This window comes from Ixodes scapularis, unplaced genomic scaffold (genome assembly GCF_016920785.2).
Source record: "Ixodes scapularis isolate PalLabHiFi unplaced genomic scaffold, ASM1692078v2 PGA_scaffold3__209_contigs__length_174095766, whole genome shotgun sequence".
Taxonomy (NCBI): Eukaryota; Metazoa; Arthropoda; class Arachnida; order Ixodida; family Ixodidae; genus Ixodes; species Ixodes scapularis.
In genome coordinates this window covers 143,522,039-143,548,106 of record NW_024609868.1, presented here as the reverse complement: position 1 = coordinate 143,548,106, position 26,068 = coordinate 143,522,039, and the positions used below count along the sequence as shown (strand labels likewise).

Sequence of the window (26,068 nt, the reverse complement as noted above, 5' to 3'; positions counted from 1 at the left end):
GAAGACAATTCATGTTCTATTGCGCAGTACATTAGGTTGCCGAAAAAATAAAACGATTGCTGTGCTGCTTTCTGGGAGATGCAAAGGCATATGACACTGTCCCAAACTCACTATTCACATTGTGTTTGGAGTCTATCAATGCCGTGTGTTTCATTCGTGCGATGTCTCTACGATGACAACACAGCGCGGCAGAACTGAGAGGAGCCAGGAGCACCTATCACTTATGGAAAAGCAGCTATTACAGTTGGGAGTGGGCCTCTCCTTGGCCCACCTGGAGGGCTCGAGCGGGTGAGCTTGGTACTGCTTGGGCTTACCGTCGCCGATAACATCGCACTCATGGCAGAAACTGTTGAGGTTATGCAGTGAACGCTAAACATATATGCAGCAGAGGATTCAGCGCAACACCTAAGCTTCAACGCCGCAATGTCAGCAGTATATGCACGCAGGCCCCGAAGAAGCAGCAAACTGTTCACTGAGCTTGGGCGGCAACGCTTTATCGATTGCGAACTCGTACAAGTACCTGGGTTGTCATCTTCTCCAACTCTTCAGACTACCTTCGGGAGCACCATGCCCACCTCAGTCAGTCAGCCATGCGAGTGTCCATGGTTGTCAACAAACGCAGCCTGTGGAGCTGTGACAGGCTTTTGGTAACTCGAAAGGTGTGGAAGGCGTTGACGGTCCCAGGTCTGACTTTCGACAACGTGGTTGAGTGCCTCTCTGGTGACGTGCGAGACGTCATGAAGCGACGGCAAAGTGAGGTGGGTGGGTAACCGTTGGGCTGTCGTGGGAACGTCGCCAAAAAGGCCGTCCAGGGGGAACTGGGCTGGTCGAGTTTCGAAGCACGAGCTACTTCGACTACACACACATGACTGGGGTGCAGACACGGTGGCAGGGGCGTCCTTACTATATTGAGATCAAGATCGAATTTTTCGTAGAGTTCGTAGAAGAGACAACAGCGCAGAAGTGGGACGTTGAAATGAGAAGAACAGTGCGTGAGAGGGAGGCTCTATAGTAGCCCGAAGCGGTGCAGGGCAAATTGAAGCTATCATTTTACAGAGATAATCAACAAGTAACAGCGGTTCAAACCCAGTTGTATCATAGCAGTTTGGGCAGCGAACCTTTCTTCAAAGCGAGAGCCCGGCGAGCACTAAGCTATTTGGAGCGCGTGTCGACCCCAAGGTAGAATCAACCGTATGTCGGGCGTGCCGGGACGGGGTCGAGACAATGGAACTTTTGGTGCTCGGCATTTAGTGCTTCCCACCGCCTGTGATGAACCATCGTCAGCCTCACTACGAAACGACCCTAGCGGACGCTCTGATGTCCACGTTGACTCCAGGTGTCAACAAGGTAGACACGTGAGATGCAGACGGAACAAGTCGGAACTCTAACATGACCAAGGTAGCCACAGGAAAGACTGCGGTGGGGGAGGGAGGTTTGCGATCTCAATGTCTCCAGAGGACGAAGGCGAGATTGGATCATTCGTTTTAGCATACAATATAGTTGTTTATGTGTTTTTTCAGCTGTTTGTTTATTGCTATGGCACGAAGGTTTTTGGAGCTAGCCAGCTGCAAAGGGAAAGCCGCATAGTTATCATCGTTACCATTATCGTATATTCCGTTGGATATTTCACAAAAAAAAAAATCCAAAAAAACTTGAAGTGTGACATAAACATTTTGGGAATATTAAAGGTATAGCATGATGACTAAGCAGACTTGTTAGAAGTAGAATGCAACCAACACCGTTCTTCCACTTTAGTTCTTAAAGTAACAAATAAAGAAAGTAATTACATTGCACCGCTATCGCAATGAAGTCTAAGAATAGTGACATATATTTAGCACTAGACATGAGACAGTTGAAACATCGCAAGAATACTAAAAGCGGCAAGGAACGAGTGCTAACAAGCAAGAAAAACAATGATCTCATATATATTGAGCTTTGAAAATTCAACCATTCTATTATCACGAGGCATTCTTTTAAAAGAAAAACTTTCAAAGAAACCTAATGTGATCTCACACATAAGTCACGCTCACAAGAATAAAGTTTTTTTTTTTTAACTACGGTCCCCGGTTTCGGAATTCAATTTTCTTCAAATTTCGAGGTGTTTATTGTTTTTCTGTGAATTTGTATTGGTTCGGTGTCTAATTTGAATGCTCGAGATAAATCGGTGTTTATTGGGTTTGTTTTGTATAGCGACTGGATAAATACTAGATAAAATGTTATAATTTATAAGTTATAAATGATATTTTGTCCAGTAATGCTGGTAAAGATAGGAGACGAAGCCGGGGCAAGGAATGTGGTTTCGATAAAAAAAGGATCAACATCAAGGACATTTCAGCGCGGCTGTGTTCTCAATGAGAGAAAACAAAGTAGGGTAGAAAATATCTCCGCGTGAAGCGGGCGTTTTTTTTTTTGTCTTGTTCAGTTTTCACCAATTAGAAGAAGAAAACAAAAACCGACTCGGGCGTTAGTTTTGCGTGTTTATTGGTTTATACTGAAAACACAAAACCCTATTTTTATCGAAACGGAGGGCCCCACTAAACTCCACTTTCTAGTTTTGAATAGCACCGCTGTAGGGTTCACTTGCATCAAAGTTTCACGAACCTGGTTGTTCAAACTTTAGTCCCAATAGAGTTTTACGATTGAAACATTGGTGTACACAACTCAAGAAATTATCACTCAGGTAAAAGCTGCCAAGCATCTGAGTGGTTCACGAATGCGGGTCGTTTGAAATTCAACAAGAGAGAGGTATTAGACATAACCAAAAGGCGTCTTGAAGTTCAGCAGACAGAAATGGCTGCCAGCAGAAGGCAATTATTGGAATGGCCTGCATGTTAGTGAAAGGGTAGCTAACACCTAATATTCTATTTATAGTAGTGTAGGCGCTGTAATAAGGTAACCTTCCCTAATTATTCGCAAGACTTCGCTTCAAAATCAGATTAGCAGTTCGGTTTTTTATATATAAAGTTTTGCTTTATGCTAAATATGTCGTATAAAAGTCAAAATTCCCATAACGTTTGACATATACTTTTATTTTCAAAATCAATATGCTTTGTTAAAAACCGATAGTTTGCTAAACTAACTCGTACACAAGGTTGAAGGGCCTGCGCAAACTTACAGAAAGAAAAGAACAAAGAAATGAACAGTACAAAACAGCTGACTAACAAATTTACTTTAGCACACTCCTTCATACGCGAAATGGTCGTCTTTAGAGGCTCTTCGCATTACAGAAACGAGCAGTTAGTTACGAAGCAGATTCCCACAAAAGCAATGGTAAGTTTAACGTTACCGACCGACATTCATTGTACGAGTTGTCTGGTTTAGCCAAACAGCGAATACTGTATTTTTTGTTCAGGATAGCAAGAGATGAGTTGCTAATATATTCATCCGCATTTTGTTCGTGTTACCTAGGCGTGGCGCACGGCGAATACTGTTTTTCTTCGGGGCGGATAGTGTCGCACAAGGTGATGACACATTCGTCCGCGTTTTCCGAGATGGCCAGTGCTTCGGGCATCTGAGGTGCAAAAGGATTCTGGTTTGATTTAAGAAGTGTAAAGTTACTGAATGTGCAGTGTCAAATAGGCGTTGTTCATTGTGTACCCCCTTCATGCGGCATGTGTCACATTGCGTAGCAGGTCGATGTATCAACGACAGAATTAGGGAACATGCAGCGTCTGTTGTGAGGCTCGGGGCGAGAGCCGAAATGCAACAACTGAACAATAGTTTACTTCAACGTATGCTGCAAAAAGGGGTGACCGGCTGGAGGCTTTGCGCTCTTGGAGGGCCGGAACGAAGTGGAGTGCTTCACCCGCGGCCGAAGACATGACGAAAACTTGTAAATGCTCCGAAGCTCGATAACTGCATGACCCCTGGCATGGGGCGCCAAGTATGAGGACGCGTCGAAAATACTTGCGCAGAGAGGAGGACACGTAATTCCATATCTCTTCTATTCCCAAAGGACCGAGTCTTTTGGTTAGCATGAAAAAAAAAATCGTAGTGAAAACAGAATTTCGAAAGGTCATCTACGAGCTAATTTTAGGGCATGCAAATGCAGTGAAGCATTCAGCAACATTTTAATTCTTGTAACGAACAAGAGTACTTTTCCATGTAATAGGCTTAAGGCACTGGCCTTTGAAGCCACTGGGGAACACGCGAATGAATATGCTAGCATCATGTCCATTACTATCAAAAGTAAAGAAACATTTGCAAAGTGTAAATCCAGATATAACTCGTACGGTGATTTTTCCAAAATAAAGTTGAATATTTTGCCTCCGTAAATCAATCTACAGCGACAGATGTTCAAGGAAGCCTTTCAGGGAAAATGCATTGGTGTCCTTCCTGTAAACTCTTGGTGACGTCATCGATCATACGATCGCTCCCTGCCACCTCCGTTAAGTCTTTTGCGAAAAACAATACATTTTTTTTTGGCGAGTCGGATTTGAATTATCTACCCATTAATACCAGCAGTGGTTTCATATAAAATGAACTACCCTACCGCCGAAGCTATGAACGGGACAAATATCAGAAAATTAAAGGCAGTATGCATTTCATTTCTCTCTTTCTTAACTAACGCTTCGGTATCCGCAGAGCCTCGAGCGTACACGCGACGTTGGAGTATGGCAAAAAGCTTTCAGTGTGTGCTGGACGGTGGGAGTTCGAAAGAGGCGCCCTGACCATCTCACCTCGTCAGTGAATATTGAAGACGTTGGCTACAGCGATACCCCCTAGAAGACCAGGCCCGAGGCTTCCCTCCAGAAATCGCCACCAGCGGATTCACGCAGGACCACCTGCCTCGCGTCACCACTGTCAACAGCACGTCTTGCAGCGACTCACAACGGGAATAGCGTTAAACAATACCGCCTACAAGACAAGGCCTGCGCTTGACGCTATCTTTAGCAGATCTCCGATCCGCCCCAAGGAGCAGACCTGCGCGTCTTGTGGATGCCGCGTGCTAGTATAGCGATCATTGCGAGATGTTTCGAGACACGCTGACGGTGATGCTGAAGGAATCTAGGCGGCACTGCGTGTATCTTTCACTAGTGACGACGTTTGGGGGAGGGCACAGGCCTTCTAATTTAGGTGTTATTGGCTGTCGTTGACACCCCTGTGTGCGAGCGCAGGCGCGCGACCGTCCGGACAGGAGAAGTTGCACGCCGTGTGGATGCATCTGAAAAGCATCTTGCCGATCCAAAGAACACGAATCTTAGTTGAGCCGCACTGAGGAGGCTCGTCGCAGACAGATGGCACGGATGAGGGACGCCAGCAGAGTCGAGTGGAAGCGAAAATTGCGTGAACATTCTCTTAATCATTCTCTGGAGGTGGCAGGGAAACGAAAACGACATCACAATGACAGATAATTACGCGATCACCGAGTTCATGTCGATGTGACACACGTTACGTGATAGGCTAAATTCCCTCAGATTTTTTTGTAAGTACGTAAGAATTATGGTCTATATGTGTGAACCGTCTCTGAAGAAAACGATTAATTGCACGAACTCTACCTAAGGAAGTTTTCTGGGCGTTTGTTCTGTCCTGTTCCACTATTTCTTCGTTCGTCTCTGCGACTTCAAGCTGGTCCTTTATCATACCATAAACCTCTACTTTATTCGCTCTCTTGGGAAGGACATTGCTTTGCGAGTTTTAAGATTAACATTGAATTATTTGCCTTTGAGCAAAGTTAATAAACTCATAGGTCAAAGAAATAAAGTTGCGTGATCAATACTACAACGAAATTCTTATAATCGTGGTAATCGACCGTTTTATATATTTAATTGAACCTGCAGAAATATACTAAATGGTGCTAATTTAAAGGCCTTGACCTGTAATCCGTGTATGAACACAAGGTACATCTTGATAAGACGTATATGTCTTGATCAGAAAGATTTTGATGTCGTCGAAGTCCTAAGAATGTAAAACCTTGACAGCATGTTTTAAGAAAAATTATTTGACGAAAGAAAGTAGAGCTTACCATGTATAACTGACTTGATGAGGATGAAATAGGAAAGGCCTCGTCCCCACAAAATGTAACCAGCAGTGGAGCATTCCTGTCGTAGCCATCGTACACAGAAAGCATGTCGTCGCACATGTACCCCAAGTCAAAGTCTCTGAAAACCTGCATCATGGCGCACATCACATCACTGTCATAAACTTAGGTAAATTTCTTTTTGTCATCAACGGCACATGAAAGTAAGAAAAGTATGTGTTGAGGCACTTATGGTCAACTTATTTAAACCGGCTTCCAAATAAGGCTAAACAAAAAGATAATTACGTTATAGTCTAAATTAAAGCTGAAGTCATTAAACCTGTCTTTTTGTTTGAGAAAGTACATTTCTATTTAATTCTCTTGCGCGTACTTCGATGACTACATAAAAGCACTATTCTGCCTCAAATTTCCTATTTCATAATTCTGTTGTATTCTGTTTCTGTGTCCGGTGATTCCTGCAAACTGTTTCCTGTGATTAGCTATGAATTATAGGAAAGTGAAGTGTGGGCTAATATCCACTCGTGAGCAACAGACTAAGGTGAAGGAAGATATTATTTTTATATACATCATACCTAATTCTTGATCATACGCGCATTATTCTTGTTGCTGCTTGTGTCAATCTTACGACGCACATAGGTGTCTCCGTAAAACGGAAAACCAGTAAGAAACCAACAAAAGTTGTGTATGTACATACACTATACCGTAAAACCCAGTCTAAATTTTCTCTATTCGGTATATTAAACTGGAAATCTATATTGATGCTTTCTGGGTTTCAAATGTTCAGATATTATTCCTTGATCTCCAATCTGAATTTCTGTTTGCCAGAAACAATTCCAGTTAAATTTCCGGTTCCACATCCAGATAGCGAAAGGTTATCCTGGGTTTTAGTTAGGGTAATCTTCCTTCGACACAGCAGAAGTGCGTATAGTGTGGACAAAAACTGAAAATTTCGCAACTGAAATCCCTTGAACGTCTTGTACTTGCGCTTGGGTGTAATGCATTTAGACAAAGGAGGGTCGCAATTTACTTTTTTGTGCTTAAAGCGCATACACCAGCTTGTATAGTAATGTAAGGATACTCAGGGATAAAAACTGATATTAGTAATTTCAGTGTACACGTGCCACTGCAATAGAGGAAAGTTTCGCACTCCCCAAAGCAGAAAAAAGAAATTAATCGAGTCAACGGCACCGTTTAACGATTCATAGAAGTGCAAATATGACGTGAAACATTTTAATAATATTTTACTAGATTGCATAGCCCCCGAGCTTTAAATAAACTGTCAAACTAAACTTCAGGAAACCGGCGCCTTGGATGCGAGAAATTGTGGTTTAGTTTGTCATAATTTTTAAAAATGATTCCAGAAAACTACTGACGCTACGGCTTTGATATGAGTGGTTCGCCCCCGAGAAAACCCTTCACTACCATAATACTTAATTCCAGATCTTTTAAACTTGTCAGCTCTTGACATTGCTACGCATCTTCAACGAACAATCACAAGAGAATTGAACAAATATTACAAAATGTTTTGGAGGCCTGAGTTACTTCTCTACTTTGTAGTATTACATTGATAGTCACATCTATAAATACTCTTGGGCGGACTCCATACGGAAATAAATAGCAGCGAGGTCTAATAAAAAAAAACTTGCAAATATTTAAATGCGGGTGCATACTTACGAGATTAATTTTCTCACCAACAGCAGTCGTAATGAGCCAAGAACAGATAACTCCGTTGGGATATATATCCGGGTAGTGGGGACTGGTAATTATACCGTCAGGAGAGGTTATATGACGTGTGCAGGAAGCTGTAAAATGGAGATCAGACGTATTGTATAAAAAAAGAGCAAAATTTTATTCAGGGTGAAATGTGTGTAATAATTGTAGACTGCGCACGTCCAGCATGAAATATGTGAAACGTATAGTTTCTAACAAAAAACACTAATATTTGTCGCTTTGTTTCCATAAACTAATTCGAAGTCAGAGAATGGTAATTGTACTCATAACAAGAAAAATGAAGCTCCGAACTCGGAACCACTTGAATACACGTTTTGAAACTGAAACCATGGAAAGACCTTTCCATTTGTAGCGGCTCTAGTGAAACAGATTTATATATTTGATTGCTTTAGTGTTTTTGTTACCAGGTGCTGTTAATGCCTTCGTGGTAAGGTATAAACATTATATACCGCGCTCACACACCTTTGTGTCAATCTGCACATTACAATAGTGTCGGTCACAAAATCAGCCAATCATGTAAACAAAAATCTGTTTGTTTTAATGTAAGCTGAGGGAACAGGGCATTGCATAACTCTCCCTAGAGTCCGTTTTCAAGTGAAGTTCAGCTTCATTCTTTTTTTTTTTTTGAAGGTAGGGACTCTAGTTGGTGATTTACTGATAAGTTGAGCGCCAGGCTTCTTATGTACTGCATTTTACGTTGAATAAAATTAGCATGCATGCGTTGATTACGCTGTAGTTTTTTTCCTTTCAGACGTTTTCATAAAAAAGTTGGTAACTCCAGAAACACGAGACCCAATATAAAACAAAATAGACCAATTCATTTTCACGATCGTTGATTTCTATAAATTTGACTTTATGCCATCAATTTGTTGAAGTCAGGCTGAAAGAAATATTTTAATTTATTACGTGTTTTAGCTAAGAAAAAAATATATTTGTAAGTTTGTATTACACCGCTTATATAAATAATTAACAAAATGGATATCGCGTGGAGGCAAGCTTAGAACGACAGAACCTATCACTGCTTGTGCCATTCTTTGACCGCAGTCTTGGGGTTCATGTCATGATCAATTTACACCTACTCGTGTGGGCACTAACATTAAGTACATTTTTATATTTATTTTTCTCAGTGAATAGGTGAGTGATATAATGCACACGCACAAGGAACAACACTCCGCGAGCCTACAGTTGCGTAATGCTTGGAAGAAGATTAAAACCGTAATTTTATATTAAACTAAGACTTCGAATGAGTGATTCTGTTCTCGACTCTTTACCACCGCACACTCGTGAAGTCCAAGGTTTAGGAGCAAAATGAGCGCTGTATTAAGGTTAACTACTTCAATGTGCAAAGCAATAGTTTGTTGGTTTGTTTAGATGTACACCACAGAGCCTATGAAAGCTTACCGAGACCCAGCGTTGACACACGCTTACGTGTAGCCGGCCCGAGGACGACATTTCCGTTGACATCTTTGAGCCCTTCGCGGACATCAATATGGTACGTTGAATTTGGCGTCAGGTTTGAAACGGTTGCTTGTCCGGATGTGAAAAGTGTCTTACAAAAGGAATGTCTGTTGCAGTATCGCACTTGAAAGTGATTATAGGTACTCGGCTTTATTTGCACTGCGAACACCGTCATGGTCACGTTTGTTACTGTGAAAAACACAGGCTCTGTAAGGAAATTGACGAAGACATAACATTTAATTAAGACAAGTTAAGCAAATTGAGTTATTTTGTACCACACCCGTTTTACTCATGAGGTCTGTACTATCGTGGCCTCTGTTAGCTGTAACACTCCAGCGGCGGCCGTCGCGCACCCGCAGCACCGCGTAGCGGGTGCCGTCCAAAACTCCGCGCATGCGCCGTATGGCGGACTCGCTCTTCCCACCTGCGAGCACACCTTCGCTTTGTCCTCTGCTAGGCGTAGAGCAGACGACGACACAGCGTCGTCCGCCCATGTTTGCTGAACACGGTTTCGTGGGCTCCTATTTATGCACAGATCGACTATCAGCCGTCTCTGCTCTTCTGCATGATATCCTCGCCATAACAAACTGGTCTCGAACTGATTTTAGGCAGGCGACGTTTATTGGGCAGATTGCAGAGTAATTGTGGCAAAAACCCTGTCTACGTATCTTTTGTTTGGCTTTTTTAGAAGCAGTCGTGCGCAATGCATGTTTCAACAATACGCGTTTGCGAACTAGCATGAGCGCAGCAGGTGTGATTTAGAAATGGACCGTCAACTGCAAGTTTTACCGAGAGAAATAATGTAATGTACCGTAATATATACAATAAGTTGTGATGATTATCCTCAATCAGGCGGACACATATCCGTGAGTCAGGGAATCAACCACCGCTTAAGAGGCGCCAATGAAACCTTGGGCGCCTCTTACGCAGCTCTTACATAGTGGTTCGCTGAACACGAAACCGTGTTCAGCGAACATTGGTAAGCGCTTTGACGTTTTCTGGTCTGCGCCTAGGAGACGACAAAGCGGAGGTGTCCTCGCTGCCTGAAAGAGCGAGTGCGCCACACGGCGCATGCTCGGGGTTTCGGAAGGCGCCTGCTATGCGGCGCTGGGGGTACGGGACGGCGCCGCTCGCGTGTTACAGCTAACAGAGTCCGCGATAGTACCGTTTACCGCCAGTAGATGACAACCAAATAAACGCAACTAGAAAAAAGTCTAAAGGGTGACTATAAAACAACAAAAAGTGACCGAAAATTTGATAAAACCTGCGTAACGAGATATACGTAATCGGGGTTGGTCATTAATGCTAGGACGTTCTTGCGCTGGCTATAACAATTACGATAGCACATTGGCTTCAGAGAAATTCAACTAATATTGAGCGTTCTGGTAACCTGCGAGTTACAGCAAGCACTCTGATGACATATTTAGCTCACATTCCCGAGCTTACTGGTAGACTCCCTTTTAAGTTCGCTTAAAACAGAATTTCAACAAAGTGGAACTCTCGGTTCAGTGTTTTTATGCACACCCCTGGACGTGAGTCTCAAAATCACATTGTAGTCTCATTATGCAATTGACTCATTCTGCAAATACAATGTAGTCGCTCTCTCTGTAGACCACATTGAAAATACTCATGCAAATGTTCTACACAATATAGTACAAATATCACTAGGCTGATTTACCGTATTTTAGTTAAATTGCCAATTGACGAACTATTTCATGTCGCAAAACACTAACAATTGTTTTTTCACCTATTCGGCTAAGGCACGGACTCTAGATTTTTGTAATTGGCACATTTTTTGACACGCTGTGGGATATTGCCGCGCGCAAGGCTGAGAAAGCAACGCTCGGTCGCGGTCCTCCAGAAAGCTCCCGTTTATTCATGTACCGCCCGTAACTTCTATCATTTATCCTGCTTTTGTTTTCTAGAAAGTGCGTGTTCATTCTCGCCCCGATCACGCGACGCTCGAACCGTTTTCGCCGAATCTTCGAGATAGCGACGCACTCTAGATAAGAGGCCGCCCGCGACCTTGTCGAGTCAGTCTCGCCTCTGCGCTCGATCCTGCGGTTTCGCCGACATCGACGCCCGCGACGCTCTGCTGTTTTCTTTTGTACCCTTTTATTTTTGGCACAAGTTCGCCACATTAAACGTTTATTTCTTCTTGTTCATTTTCTGTTTTCTTTTGGTCACCACCCGTGACATTTTGGTGGAGGTGCGGGGTAACGCATGCCATTGCCGCGTACCCCTCCGAGGTCCCGCAGTACAAGTCCGGACCCAGCCTCCCGAGGACCCGACGAAGACCAGATCGAGACCCGGTCAAGTCGCCGCATCCGAGGTCTACCCCCGGAACACGAACTTCTGCCGCCCAGGACCAAGCAGCCAACAAAGCCGACGATGGCCAACCAGTCGCCGACGCCCGCCGCTCCTGCCATCGTCTACCTGCCCGCCGCTCCCCGTATGCCGACACCCTTCCACGGCGAGATCCACAAGGATGTCAAAGACTGGATCAAGCACTACGAGCGTGTGGCGCGCCACAACGGATGGACTGCGGAGCAGTGCCTCCAGAACCTCTACTTTTCGCTGGAGGGTACTGCGAGGCATTGGTTCGAGAATCACGAGGCTTCGCTTACGTCGTGGGACATCTGTGTGGCCGAGTTGCAGCGGACGTTCGCCACCCTACACCGACGGGAGAAGGCAGAAGATCTCCTCCGAATTCGAACGCAGGGCCCCGACGAAAGCGTCACAAGCTTCGTAGAAGATGTCCTCCGCCTGAGCGCCCGTGCCGACCCACGAGCCACAGACGACAAGAAGCTGCGGGTCCTCATGCGCGGGGTGAGAGACGACATCTTTGGAGGCCTCGTGCGCAACCCGCCGGGCACCGTCGAAGCCTTCGTCACCGAGGCGACAAACATCGAGCGCGCCCTCCAAGCGCGCGCTTCCCACTACCAGCGACATCCAAGTCCAAGTGTCGCTGCAACCGCGCTGCTTGGCGGCGAGAACGCTCCTGGTACGGACATCCGCGAAATTATCCGGGAGGTCGTCCGGGAGGAACTCCGCCAGTTGCTGCCAGCCGCAAGTCGTCCAGCGACACTCTCCATTGCCGAGGCTGTGCGCGAAGAAGTGCGTCGGGCGCTCCAACCAGAGGTTCCCGTCACCACGGTGGCACCGGAGGAACCGATGTGGAGCTACGCCGCAATGGCCCGACGACCGCCGCAAGCCCCCCGTCAAGCCACGTCGCCACCCCGAAGAGACGCCCCAACGCCGCATTACCCCCGACGACAGGAAGATCAAGCGCACGTTCACCCAGACCGACCTGCGCCGAGGAAGACAGACGTCTGGAGGACGGCCGACCGACGCCCGCTGTGTCACCACTGCGGGGAAGCTGACCATGTGTACCGCCGATGCCCATACCGACGACTCGGGCTGCGCGGATTCCACCCAAGCGACCCGCGTCCCAGGTATGGTGAACGCCCTCGGGAGATCGACGAGTACTTGCGACGACCCCAGTCCCCCGAGCCTGCGTCCCACCGAGAGTTCCGATCGCCTTCACCACGACGTCCAGCTTCGCCGATGCACCGACCCCGACGTGAAAGCCTGTCGCCCCTTGCTCCACGCCGGGGAAACTAGGCGCGGCAACCCCTGGAGGTGGAGTTGCCGAAGACGACCGACGCCAAGATCCTCCACGAACGTCGGAGGGCCCCCACTCGAACGCTACCGGAGACCGAAACGACGCTCCTGAAACGGTGTCCAACAACCTAAACGTCATCATCGACGGCCACGACGCATCGGCACTCGTGGACACCGGAGCAGACTACTCAGTTTTGAGTGGGAGGCTCTCCCGCCGCCTTCGAAAAGTCACGACGCCGTGGGATGGACCTCAAATACGAACCGCCGGTGGGCACCTCATCACACCAATCGGGCGATGCACCGCTCGCGTCGAGATCCACGGTGAGACGTGCCCTGTAAAGTTCGTCGTTCTGCAAGACTGTTCGAGGGACGTTATCCTCGGAATGGACTTCCTCTGCGAATATGGCGCCGTCATCGACCTCGGAGCAAACCGGTTGACGCTGCGAAAGCCTGTTTCACCACCGGAGGAACCCAAAGCGACGTCATCTGCGGTCCGAGTCCTCGCCAGCCACGTTAACTTACCGCCGCGGTCGAGTGTTTTCGTACCCGTCGGGATCACCGAAGATTTCTGCGGCGAAGTTCTGCTCTAAGGAAGCCTCCAGTTGCTTCTGGGAAGAGGAATAGGCGTCGCAAGAGGAGTTGCTGAACTTCAGGATGGCCGCACTGTGGTCCTCGTCACGAACTTCCGAAACGAAGCGCAACACCTCATAAAAGGTGCAGCCGTGGGCCAGGTCGAGGAACTCCAAAACTCCGCCGCTGTCGCCGCCATTACTGACGAATTCTCGCCACTTCAGCAAGACAGTGCGTCGCCAGCGCAGCTCGACATTGACCCTAAACTCCCGGGCCCGAAACGACGACAGTTGATTAACCTTCTCGCCGAATACCGCGACTCCTTTGCCACATCGTCGAAGGTGCGCCAAACCACCGTTGCGAAGCACCGCATCGTTACCGAGGACGACGCGCGCCCTGTGCATCGATCGCCCTACAGAGTCTCCGTTAAGGAAAGGCAGGCGATCCATGAGCAAGTTCAAGAAATGCTGAACGACGACATAATTCAACCTTCAAGCAGTCCTTGGGCCTCTCCAGTCGTACTGGTTAAGAAGAAAGACGGGACGCTTAGGTTCTGTGTAGACTACCGGCAGCTGAACACGGTGACGAAGAAAGACGTCTACCCACTCCCCCGCATCGACGACACTCTAGACCTCCTGCGCCACTCTCGATATTTCTCATCGATGGACCTGAAGAGCGGCTACTGGCAGATCGAAGTCGACGAAAGGGACCGAGAAAAGACAGCCTTCGTCACGCCGGATGGACTGTACGAGTTCAAAGTGATGCCCTTCGGACTGTGCACGGCGCCAGCAACTTTCCAACGTGTCATGGACACCGTACTGGCAGGACTGAAGTGGCAGAGCTGTCTCGTCTACCTCGACGACGTCGTCGTGTTTTCCAGCGACTTCGACGAGCACTTGCGACGACTCCGAGCAGTTCTCCAAGCCATACGGACCGCCGGACTCACCCTGAAGCCGTCAAAGTGTCGGTTCGCTTATGACGAACTGAAGTTCCTCGGCCACGTGGTTAGTAACGAAGGTGTCCGCCCAGACCCCGAGAAGACTCGTGCCGTCGCAGCATTTCCAGCGCCAAGAGACAAGAAGGCCGTCCGAAGGTTCCTTGGGCTATGTGCCTACTATCGGCGCTTCGTTCGAGATTTCGCAAGAATTTCCGCACCGCTCACACACCTCACGAAGGACGCCGAGAAGTTCGAATGGGCCGATGAACAGCAGCAGGCATTTGACGAGCTGAAGCGACGACTGCAGACTCCTCCTGTTCTTGGACATTTCGACCAGGATGCGGAAACCGAGATTCACACGGACGCAAGTAACGCAGGGCTTGGCGCGGTTTTGGTTCAAGTACAAGAAGGCACCGAGCGAGTCATCGCCTACGCAAGTCGGACATTGACCAAGGCGGAGAGAAATTACTCCACGACTGAAAAAGAATGCCTTGCGGTCGTCTGGGCAATCACAAAGTTTCGTCCGTACTTATACGGGAGCCCGTTCCGGGTAGTCACGGACCACCACTCGCTCTGCTGGCTTGCGAACCTCAAGGACCCGTCAGGACGCCTCGCGCGGTGGAGTCTCCGACTACAAGAGTTCAACATGACCGTCGTCTACAAGTCAGGCCGCAAGCACAGCGACGCCGACTGCCTGTCCAGAGCTCCCGTCACAACACCTTCCGGCAGCAGCGACGACGATGACGACGAGTGTTTTCTGGGCGCAGTGAACATCGACGACATGGCCCGGCGTCAACGAGACGATCCTGAGCTGCGCGCACTAATAGAGCACCTGGAAGGGCGCGGGAGTACCGTGCCACGTGTTTTTTCACGAGCGCTGCCGACCTTCGCCATTAGACAAGGTGTACTCTACAAAGAGAACTTCGGGAACAACAACTCGCCATGGCTGCTGGTAATCCCGACCGACCTTCGGGAGGAGATCTTTCAAGCCTGCCACGACGACCCGACGTCCGGACACCTTGGTTACAGCCGGACCCTGGCACGTATTCGTGAAAAGTATTACTGGCCCAAGCTCCCCAAAACCGTCCACCTGTACACGCGATCATGTCATGAATGCCAGCGACGAAAGAAACCTCCGACGAGGCCGGCCGGACTCTTGCAGTCAATTCCTCCGCCAACAGCACCCTTCCAGCTGATCGGAATGGATCTACTTGGCCCTTTTCCGCCGTCGACGTCGGGAAATCGCTGGATCATCGTCGCCACAGATTATCTCACGCGGTATGCCGAAACGAAAGCCCTTCCTTCCGGAACTGCTGTGGAAGTTGCCAAGTTTTTCATTGAATCCATCGTCCTCCGGCACGGCGCTCCCGAAGTCCTGATCTCAGACCGTGGATCATCATTCATGGCCCAGCTGACGGAAGAAGTCCTTCGTCTCAGCCACACCAGCCATCGCCGCACCACGGCGTACCACCCGCAGACCAACGGGCTAACGGAGAGACTCAACAAGACCATCGCCGACATGATCTCCATGTACGTCGACGTGGAGCACAAGACATGGGACGAGGTGCTGCCGTACGTCACATTTGCCTACAACACGGCCGTACAAGAGACCACCGGAATGACACCCTTTCAGCTGGTGCATGGGCGCAAGGTAACGACAATGCTGGACGCTATGTTACCCCACGAAGTGGCTGTCGACGCAAGTGACGACGCCCAGGTGGTTGCCCAAAGGGCAGAAGAAGTCCGTCAGCTCGCCAGACTTCGGATTCAGGCTCAACAACGTGTCGACACTGGCCGCTACAACCTTCGTCGTCGGGACGTCCACTTCCAGCCCGGAGACAGGGTGTGGGTGTGGACACCGATTCGCCGCCGCGGTCTCAGCGAGAAGCTCCTGAAACGTTACTTTGGACCCTACAAAGTGCTTCGTCGACTCGGGGATCTGAACTACGAGGTGATGCCCGACGGAACACGAACATCGTCACGCCGCCCACCACGACCTGAGGTCGTCCACGTCGTGCGCCTGAAGCCGTACTACGCTCGATAGGACTGTGGACCTTTTGTGCTCCAAAAGACTCTTTAGTTTATCGTTCTTTCTTATTTTGATTTGTTTTACACTGCATCGGGGCGATGCACTTTTAAAGGGGGGAGTAATGGCGCGCGCAAGGCTGAGAAAGCAACGCTCGGTCGCGGTCCTCCAGAAAGCTCCCGTTTATTCATGTACCGCCCGTAACTTCTATCATTTATCCTGCTTTTGTTTTCTAGAAAGTGCGTGTTCATTCTCGCCCCGATCACGCGACGCTCGAACCGTTTTCGCCGAATCTTCGAGATAGCGACGCACTCTAGATAAGAGGCCGCCCGCGACCTTGTCGAGTCAGTCTCGCCTCTGCGCTCGATCCTGCGGTTTCGCCGACATCGACGCCCGCGACGCTCTGCTGTTTTCTTTTGTACCCTTTTATTTTTGGCACAAGTTCGCCACATTAAACGTTTATTTCTTCTTGTTCATTTTCTGTTTTCTTTTGGTCACCACCCGTGACAATATCTTGTTTTATAAAAAATATTCAATCCCGAGAGTCACACTGTAGTCGTTACGGCCGCATCAACTGAATGGGTCACGAAACGGACTTGATATAATAGAAAGCCCTCTATATTCGCGTCAAAGTATTGCGGAACATCTAAATGGCTCTGATTTTACAGGGTGTCGCGTAAAATCTTTGATATATAGCAGCCACGTCAGTGAATCCACAAACGTTTTGAGGCTGCCGACATGTCAGAAACCCCAGTGTGGAGACGAGTAGTGTAGTCAGCGTGTTCTAACAAACCGAAAATACGGAATTGAGGCTGAGAGTGAACAAGGGAGGATTTGCGATGACACATATTACAGAAGTCTCCAGTTATGCATTGTATCTAAGTGCACATATAATTCATAGTCTATCTACAAATGAGTTTCAAATCCGGACTGATAAAGCTTACCTTTAAGCTACTTGATTTTGTGGAGAAGTATTACGCTACGATTAAGTGCAACATTAGGAAGAGAAACAAGTTTACTATGGCGGTAACTAATACATTTATAAAGTCATACTTTTAGAAACCACGCTATTGGACATACCTCAATCGATAAAAATACACAGGTCGAATAACGTAAAACAAACATAAAAAGCAACTGAATCGGTGAACAAAAAAGACGCATTCAATACTCAGTCCTTAATTTTGCTCATCCCTTCTGAAAACCAAATCTAGCAATGCGATTCATGTACAGGGTGTCACAAAAAGAAATTTACAGATTCGTTTTACCACAAAAATAAACTAGGCATCGCCGAACGCTCATTCTTCGCCCAAAGATAGCGTTAGAGGTCACAACCATATGCCAAAGTTTCATCCCAAACGGACTCCTTATTCAAAAGTTTTGAGTAATTTTCTTAAAATTTCAATGGGAAAAGGGAGCCCATTTTTGCCCGTTTTCGGTTTCTGGTACCATAGAGCCCTATGTATTCGAAAACTCCGTCGGCCGCCATTTTCCCACTGAACTTTCCACAAAATCCCTTCTTACTTTTGAATAATGTATCGGATCGGGCTGAAACTTAGGCATCTGGTTCTGACGTCTAGCGCTACCTTTGGGCGAAGAATGAGCGTTCGGCGATGCCTAGTTTATTTTTGCGATAAAAAAAACCCTGCAAATATTTTTTTGTGACACCCTGTACTTGAAATTAACATTCGTCTGAGATCGTTCTAGTCGGTACTCCGTACAAATCTATATGCACTAACTTCTATGGTCAACAGAAGATCCGTAAGCCTAACGTTCCCCTACGACTAATTTTGGACTTCCACTACCTCACTGCTTCGAGCTCTGTCCTACTCTAACCACTGCACCCTTTTTATGTCGTTGAACATATCACGACATTCATGAGCACCACTCCAGCGACTTTGTAGAGTAGCTCTCGCAATTGAAGGGGAGTGCTGAGGACAGCATGGCATCTTTCGACGGCACTGCGCTTTTTTTAAGCGTTCCGGTCCTTTGAAAGTGTCCACCACAAGAAAGTCCCGCGGGAAAAAATATTCACTCGAATGATAGAAAATCAACTAGCTTGAAGGTAAGCTTTATCAGTCCGGTTTTGAAACTTATTTGTAGATAGACTATGAATTACATGTGCACTTAGATACAATGCATAAATACAGACGTCTGTCATATATGTCATCGTAAAACCTCCCTTGTTCACTCTCAGCCTCAATTCCGCATTTTCGGTTTGTTAGAAGGCGCTGACTTCATTATGCGTCTCCCCGCACTAGGGATTCTGACATGTCGGCAGCCTGATCATTAATGAACTGCGCCGCCTCCGTGAGGTTTGCCTGAATAGCACCAACCTCAGCTTGAAGAAGGAATACTTCAGACACACCACCGGAACCGCAATGGGTACCTCCATTTCCCTCATCGAACGCACCCCAATTCCATCGAGGCGGCCGCTCAGTTTGCTGTGGAGCGCGAGAAAAACATCTAGTCTTTTCTGGATGTGCTGATGAAAAGCGAAAACTAATAGCTGACATTTTCTCTATACAGGAAGGGGACGCAGAGTGTATGCTTTCTCCATTTCACCCAAACCATGCTACCAGTCGCAAGACGTAGGCGGTCAGGAAACTCTTGTCCAGGTCAAGTACTATGCGCTCAACTGAAGCCAAAAACAAAGCAACCGGTCTTTTCTGATCACAGGAAATATGGCTACCCTAGCAGTTTTATCTACCGCACTGCCCTAATATAGGTGGAGGTAATCAGCACCTGCAGCCACAAGCAACTACGCAGTTGCGGCCAACCAGTCGTCTCAGCGTTTTTTTAGGGGGGGGAGGGTGTGCAAAAACGGGTGAAGCGCTGGCAGGTGTGCTAACTAGAGTGGGATCTAGATGGCCCACCAGCCAATACCTAGATGCCACGACCGAAAAGTCGTCCCCCTAAAGATACTGCGCAAGGTGTCGTTCATATACCGCCACGCGCGTCGGCGAGCGACCGCATGCTTGGCCGAGCGGTTACCGTGCTCGACTCTCGTGCGAAAGCCCAGGGTCCGATTTCTGGGAGCGACGCGTCTTTTATTTATTCTTTTCACTTACATTTCCGGTAAATTCGAGAGCCCTGTTGTTTGTTCGAGGTCCGATTGTTCTACACGCCGAACCTTCTACGCCGATTATTCCAGAAGCCCACGCGTGTACATAAGGGGCTCTGCGTGACGAGCCGCTGTCAGTCTCGCCCCAGTGTTCGTTCCTCCTGTTACGCCGCCTTCGACGCCCGCGGCGTTTTGTTGTTATATTCTGTTTCCTTTTTTTTTTAGGCACAAGTTCGCCCCTTTGAACGTTCCAGTTTCCTCAGGTATTCCTCGTTTCGTCACCTAGTCAATCGTGACTTTTTGGTGGAGGTGCGGGGTACCGCAAGCCCGTAAAGCGCTCCCCTTCGAGGGCCCGCAGTGCAAGTCCGACGCCAAGCCCCCGAAGACCCAACGAAGAGAGGACCCAAGCACGGCCAAGTCGCTGCAACCATGGCCTATCCCAGGAATTGGAACTCTTGCCACTCAAGACCAGGCAGACAACTATGCCGACGATGGACAACCAGTCGCCGCAGGCCCCCGCCGCCGCTGCCGTCGTTTACCTGCCGGTCGCACCGCCGACGGCTGCTCCGTTCCACGGCGAGCACTACGAAGACGTCGAAGACTGGATCGACCAGTATGAACGTGTTGACCGCCACAATGGCTGGACCAACGAGCAGCTGCACAACGTCTATTTTTCACTTGAGAGGACCGCCAATCACTGGTACGAAAATCACGAATCCTCTTTGACGTCGTGGGACATTTTAGAGACCGATCTGAGGGGTGCAATTATCAACCACCACGGCCGAGAGAGAGCCGAAAACCTACTGCGAACCAGGACCCAGGGCCCCAACGAGAGCGTCACTGGCTTCGTAGAGGACGTTCTGCGCCTGAGCTCCCGCGCCGACCCTCGGGCTACAGAAGAGAAGAACTGTCAAATATTTTTTCACCAAGGCAACGAACATCGAGCGAGCCCTGCAAGCCGGAGCCAGTCACTACCAGCGACTACACGGCCTCGCTGCCCTCGGGCCGTCTAGTGGCGACCTTGGCTCCAGCATCCCAGGCATTCGCGAGATCATTCGCGACATCGTCCGGGAAGAGCTCCGAAAGCTGCTACCTGCCAGTGACCAACTAGCTATGCTCTCCATCGCCGAGGCCGAACGGGAAGAAGTCCAGAGAGCCATCCAACCCGAGGCTCCCATCGTCGTGGCAGCCCCCGAGGAAACCACATTGACTTAGCCGCAGTGGCCCGATGGCCACCGCCTCCTCCTCGCGCCTATATCGCGCCGCCCCGACGGCAGTCTCCTGCGCCGCAGCACGACGGACGCCGCGCACGACCGACACCGCGCGACCAGGTCCAGTACGCCAGCCAGGAGCCCCGCGCACCCCGGAAGACCGACGTGTGGCGAACGCCGGACCGACGCCCTCTGTGCTTCCACTGCGGGGAAGCAGACCACACCTACCGCCGATGCCCATACCGACGACTCGGGCTGCGCGGGTTCCAACCGAACGACCCGCGCCCCGTTATGGTGAACGCCCTTGGGAGTTCGACGAGTACCTGCGACGACCGTAGTTCCCCGAGCCTGCGTCCCACCGTGAGTTTTGGTCGCCGTCGCCGCGACGTCCAGCTTCGCCGATGCACTGACCCCGACGGGAAAGCCTGTCGCCCCTCGCTCCTCGGCGGGAAAACTAGGCGCGGCAGCGCCTGGAGGTGGCGTTGCCGAAGACGACCGACGTAAAGAGCCTCCAAGAACGCCGGAGCGCTCCCACTCTCCTGACACCACGCATCGCAAAGACGCGCCTGCAACGGTGCCCAACAACCTAAACGTTGTTATCGACGGCTACGACGCATCGGCACTCGTGAACACCGGAGCAGTCTTGAGTGGGAGGTTCTCACGCCGCCTCCGAAAAGTGACAACGCCGTGGGAAGGTCCTCAAATACGAACCGCCGGTGGGCACCTCATCACACCAGCCAGGAGATGCACCGCTCGTGTCGAGATCCACGGTGAGACGTGCTTTGTGAAGTTCGTCGTTCTCCAGGGCTGTGCGAGGGACGTTATTCTCAGAATGAACTTTCTCTGCGAGTATGGCGCCGTCATCAACCTTGGGGCAAACCAGTTGGCGCTGCGAAAGCCCGTTCTGCCGCCCGGTGGAGACCAACACACGTCAACCGCGATCCGAGTTATCACCGACCATGTGAACCCGCCGCCGCGGTCGAGTGTTTTCGTCACCGTCATAACCGACGTACCCATGCACGGGGAAGCTGTTCTGGAAGGCAGCGTTTAACTGCTCCTTGAAAAAGGAATGGGCATCGCACGAGGCGTAACGGATCTCCAAGAAGGACGTACAACTGTTCTCTTGAGAAACATTCGAGAGGAGCCGCAGCACCTAACAAAGGGTACCACCGTGGGCCACGTCGAGGAGCTTCAGACGCCAGCCGTGGTCACCGCAAAATCCGAGGAAACCTTTTCGTCGCAGCAGAAGAGCACGCCACCGCTGCAGTTCGACATCGAACCCGAGCTCCCAGCTCCTAAACACCGGCAACTGGTTGATTTCCTCGCCGAATACAGTGACTGTTTTGCCACGTCGTGGAAAGTTCGCCAAACACAAATGGCGAAAAATCGCAATATTACCGACGACGACGCGCTCCCTGTTTACCACTCGCCATATCAAGTCTCTTTAAAGGAAAGGAAGGTGATTCAAGATCAAGTACAGGAAATGCTCAACGACGACATCATTCAATCCTCAAGAAGTCCGTGGGTGTTCCCAGTCGTCCTCGTAAAAAATGACGGAACCCTGATGTTCTGCGTGGGCTATCGTCGACTGAACGTTGTGAGGAAGAGGGACGTATATCCCCTCGCCCCGTATCGACGATACGTTAGACCGACTGCGCCACTCCTGATATTTTTCGTTGATGGACTTTAAGAGTAGTTACTGGCAAATTGAAGTCGACGAACGTGACCGCAAGAAAACTGCCTTCGTCACTCCTGACGGACTCTACGAATTCGAACTAATGCCATTCGGACTTTGTACAGCACCATCCACCTTCCAGCGTGTCATGGACACCGTGCTGGCAGGTCTGAAATGGCAGAGCTGCCTCGTCCAGCTGGATGATGTCGTAGTATCTTCACGGGATTTTGACGAACACCTGAGACGACTGCGAGTCGTGTTTCAAGCCATCAAGACCGCCGGCCTGTCATTCAAGCCGACAAAGTGTCGGTTCGCCTATGGTAAACTAAAGTTCCTCGGCCACGTCGTGAACAACAAAGGTGTTCTCCCTGAACCCGAGAAGACCCACGAAGTAGCTGTATTTACGCCGCCAAGCACAAGACATGAGACGAGGTGTCACCCTGCGTCACGTTTGCTTACAACACGGCGGTGCAAGAGACCACAGGAGTAACCCCGTTTCAGGTGGTGCATGGCAGAAAAGGAACGACATGCTCCCCCCGATGCTACCTCACGAACCAGCTGACGATGGGATCGCCGACGCCCAGGTGGTTGCTGAACGGGCCGAAGAAGTTCGCCAGCTCGCCCGACTCCGAAATAAATATCAACAACGCGTCGACGCTACCGGGTACAACCTTCGCCTGATCGACGTTTGCTTTAAGCCCGGAGACCGTGTGTGGGTTTGGACCCCGATACGACGACGCGGTCTAAGCGAGAAACTCCTGAAGCACTAATTCGGGCCCAACAAGGTGCTTCGTCGATTCGGGGATGGGAACTACGAGGTGATGCCCGACGGAACACGGACTGCATCACGTCGCCCTTCACGACCGGAAGTCGTCCACGTCGTGCGCCTCACGCAGTACTACGCGCGACAAGTCTGCGAACTGTGAAGTTGTGCAACGCTTCATAGGATTGTGTTTTGCCAGCCTCCGTATTTACCCATTCTTTTGTTTGTCTTGCTCTGTTTTGTTGCCTTTCACGTACCAACGAGACGATGGCTTTTTAAAGGGCGGGGAGTAATGCCACGCACGTCGGCGAGCGACCGCGTGCTTGACCGAGTGGTTACTGCGCTTGATTCTCGTGCAGAAGCACGGGGTGCGATCCCTGGGAGTGACGCGCGTCTTCTATTTGTTCTTTAAATTTAGTTTTTCGGTAAATTCGAGAACCCTGTTGCTTGTTCGAGGTCCGAATGTTCTACACGCCGAACTGTCTACGCCGATTGTTCCACGCGTGTACATAAGGGGCTTCTGGAACAAAGTCAAGGTTCGCCCCATTAAACGTTTCAGTTTCTTCAGTTATCCTTCGTTTCGTCACCTAGTCATTGGTGACAATATTACTCCCTGGGCCGATGGTGGAGCTTTGGCGACACCAAAAATTTTAAGATTAGAATCCGTCAACACCAAAGCAACTTTCGGAAGTTCAAGCACGAGCGCAGTGCGGTTGCTGAACACGGCGACGTCAAAGACCACCGCAATGCCTTTAAGAAAACCCATTTTCTTAACGTTGGAATCAATCGAAGACATACTTTTCTTGAATTCGTTGAACATGTAAACTAGGACACAAAATATAAATAGGTCCTTCGGTCCTTTACCATCCGTTTCCATCTATGGACTTCCAGACACCACCAACTCAGAAAGAAATACGTGCCCATAATTGAAGACGAAAACGAACATTCTGCTCCGCAGCGGTCATCGCCAAAGTCACCCTTGAGAAGAGTTAAGATGACCTCGAAAACGTGGGTTACCTTGTAGGGCTTGGTTGGACGTCCTCCTTTCTTAGTTCTCGTAGAATTGTTATACACCCACAGCTAGCACAGTTTTTGGGCAAAAATTATTTTTTGTCTGAATTTCGGCATTTGGAAAGCACGAACTCAAGGTATACCGAAACATTACTCTCTTCGAATTGAGTCCGGTTATTTTGGCCCTGAATCGCCGAACGCGTGCCAAAGTTAGGCTTCACTGTCTGAGATATTAGCTGTCATCAAGTAATTTTTGACTAAATTGTAAAACAACTGCATGAGTTAGCCTTCACTTCGAACTGTTATATTTTCATTTGGAGACTTTGTGCCAAGACGTCTTAACAAATGCTAGCAGTAGTTTTGTTCGGTTGATACATTGCATATTTGGCTAAAGTGTGGCAAGTATTGTAATGCAATTAACGCAAAGGTGGAAACGAGCTGGACGAGAATGACGAAAATAATCTCTGGGGAAGGGGAACGAAGGACAAACACAAGTCTCAAAACACAGCTGGGTGACTGTTGCGCGACCGAAAAACTCCGCCTGGTCCTAGTATCGAACAAGGGGCCGATCCATTTCCAGTAGAGTGCTCTATCAACTTGGCTAATCAGGAGTTAGACGGCAAAAAAGCAAGCGGGTTTTATCAGCTGCCATCAATCTTACACCGAGAAGGGGGAATGGCAGGATTTTCAGGTAATTATGATAATGCAATCGCGCAGGAATTTCAGCTAATTATGATAATGCAATCGCGCAAATGTGCAAGCGAGCTAGACGAGAATTACGAAAATATACACTGGAGAAGGTAAACAAGGGGGAAAAGGACGGGAAGAAGGGGGACAAAGGACACACAAAAATCTCCAAACACAACTAGGTGATTGGTGCGCGAACGACAAAATCTAGTTATGTGGCAATTATGTGGCCAACCAGTGGAAAGCTAAAGAAAAATCAAATATGTTTGTTTGGCGCTTAAAGCAAAACCGAATTGACCCACGTTAGACCAATGATTTTCAAACTTTGGTAAGATTTGGCGTTTCTCCGTATGGGCTAGTGGCAATGGAGTACATTTATTTTATGCTAGCTAAATGTTCATTTCATACGATAATAATATTCTGTTTCGTAAGGTTTCGTATACTGAAATCTGAATGTATATCTTTAGTAAACATCTAACAAAATACACTTACAGAACAACTTCTAGTTACATTGAAGCTATCAAGAAAATAGTTTATTTCAAGAAACGTTATATAGATCCGCTAAACATTCACTCAATAGTAATATTTCAAACTTAAGTAGCTATATTACGATGGAATTCAGAAGTTAGTGAAGTGTTGATTTAGTTTTATCTCTATAAGCTTATTTTTAAATTTCAGGATGCTCCCATTAGGCGAAGAGGCAATTTGCATCTCTTATTGGCTTCTTGCGTTTCTTTAATATGACGAAACTCAATATGTCGTAAAATTCATAGATTTAGTTGTTGTGCCGCGAAGGGCACTGTAGAAACGCATAACGCTTTTAAGGGTCACAGCTGGTCACTGTGCTATATTTGCAGGTTGCACTTACGCTCTGGTCTTGTGAAGACTTGTGCAGTGATTCCAGGAGTGCACTTATCCTTGCAGCAGCTTCTCACTCTGATATATCGTTTCGAAGATGGAATAAGGTTCTTGATTGTGTAGCTGTGCACGGATGACTCAGCGTGACTTCCGTTGACATTAATGAGGACATCATCAGATCTTAGATACCTAGCTTTGCCAAATGACTGCAAGAAAATTAAAAGGTCAATACTTGATCTAGTTATGTAATTTGAATAATGCGTTAATATTAACGCGACAATTTTCACGAAAATTTCTTTCGGTAGTGGCTTGCAAACCATAGCAACGCGTCATAAGGTAGAGTGAACAATTATTTCAGTCAAAAACATATTGTTGAAAATAAAGTTCACAGGCAGCGTTGAATTGCCCCCCCCCCCCCCCCCCCCATTCCCGCCATCATTGAACGCTTTAGGGTAATTAAGTGATTCCTGATGTCG

General features: G+C 48.4%; 1 protein-coding gene across 1 annotated transcript in view; it reads right to left on the bottom strand.

Moving 5' to 3' along the window:
- LOC8032339 overlaps positions 1-26,068 on the bottom strand; it is a 92,469-nt gene that overhangs the window by 21,719 nt on the left and 44,682 nt on the right. Inside the window, exons 7-10 of the mRNA XM_029985486.2 lie at positions 25,603-25,798; positions 9,113-9,376; positions 7,655-7,782; positions 5,966-6,109 (exon numbers count right to left, since the gene is read on the bottom strand). Coding sequence (XP_029841346.2) covers positions 5,966-6,109; positions 7,655-7,782; positions 9,113-9,376; positions 25,603-25,798 — 732 coding nt within the window. The remainder of the gene's footprint in view (positions 1-5,965; positions 6,110-7,654; positions 7,783-9,112; positions 9,377-25,602; positions 25,799-26,068) is intronic.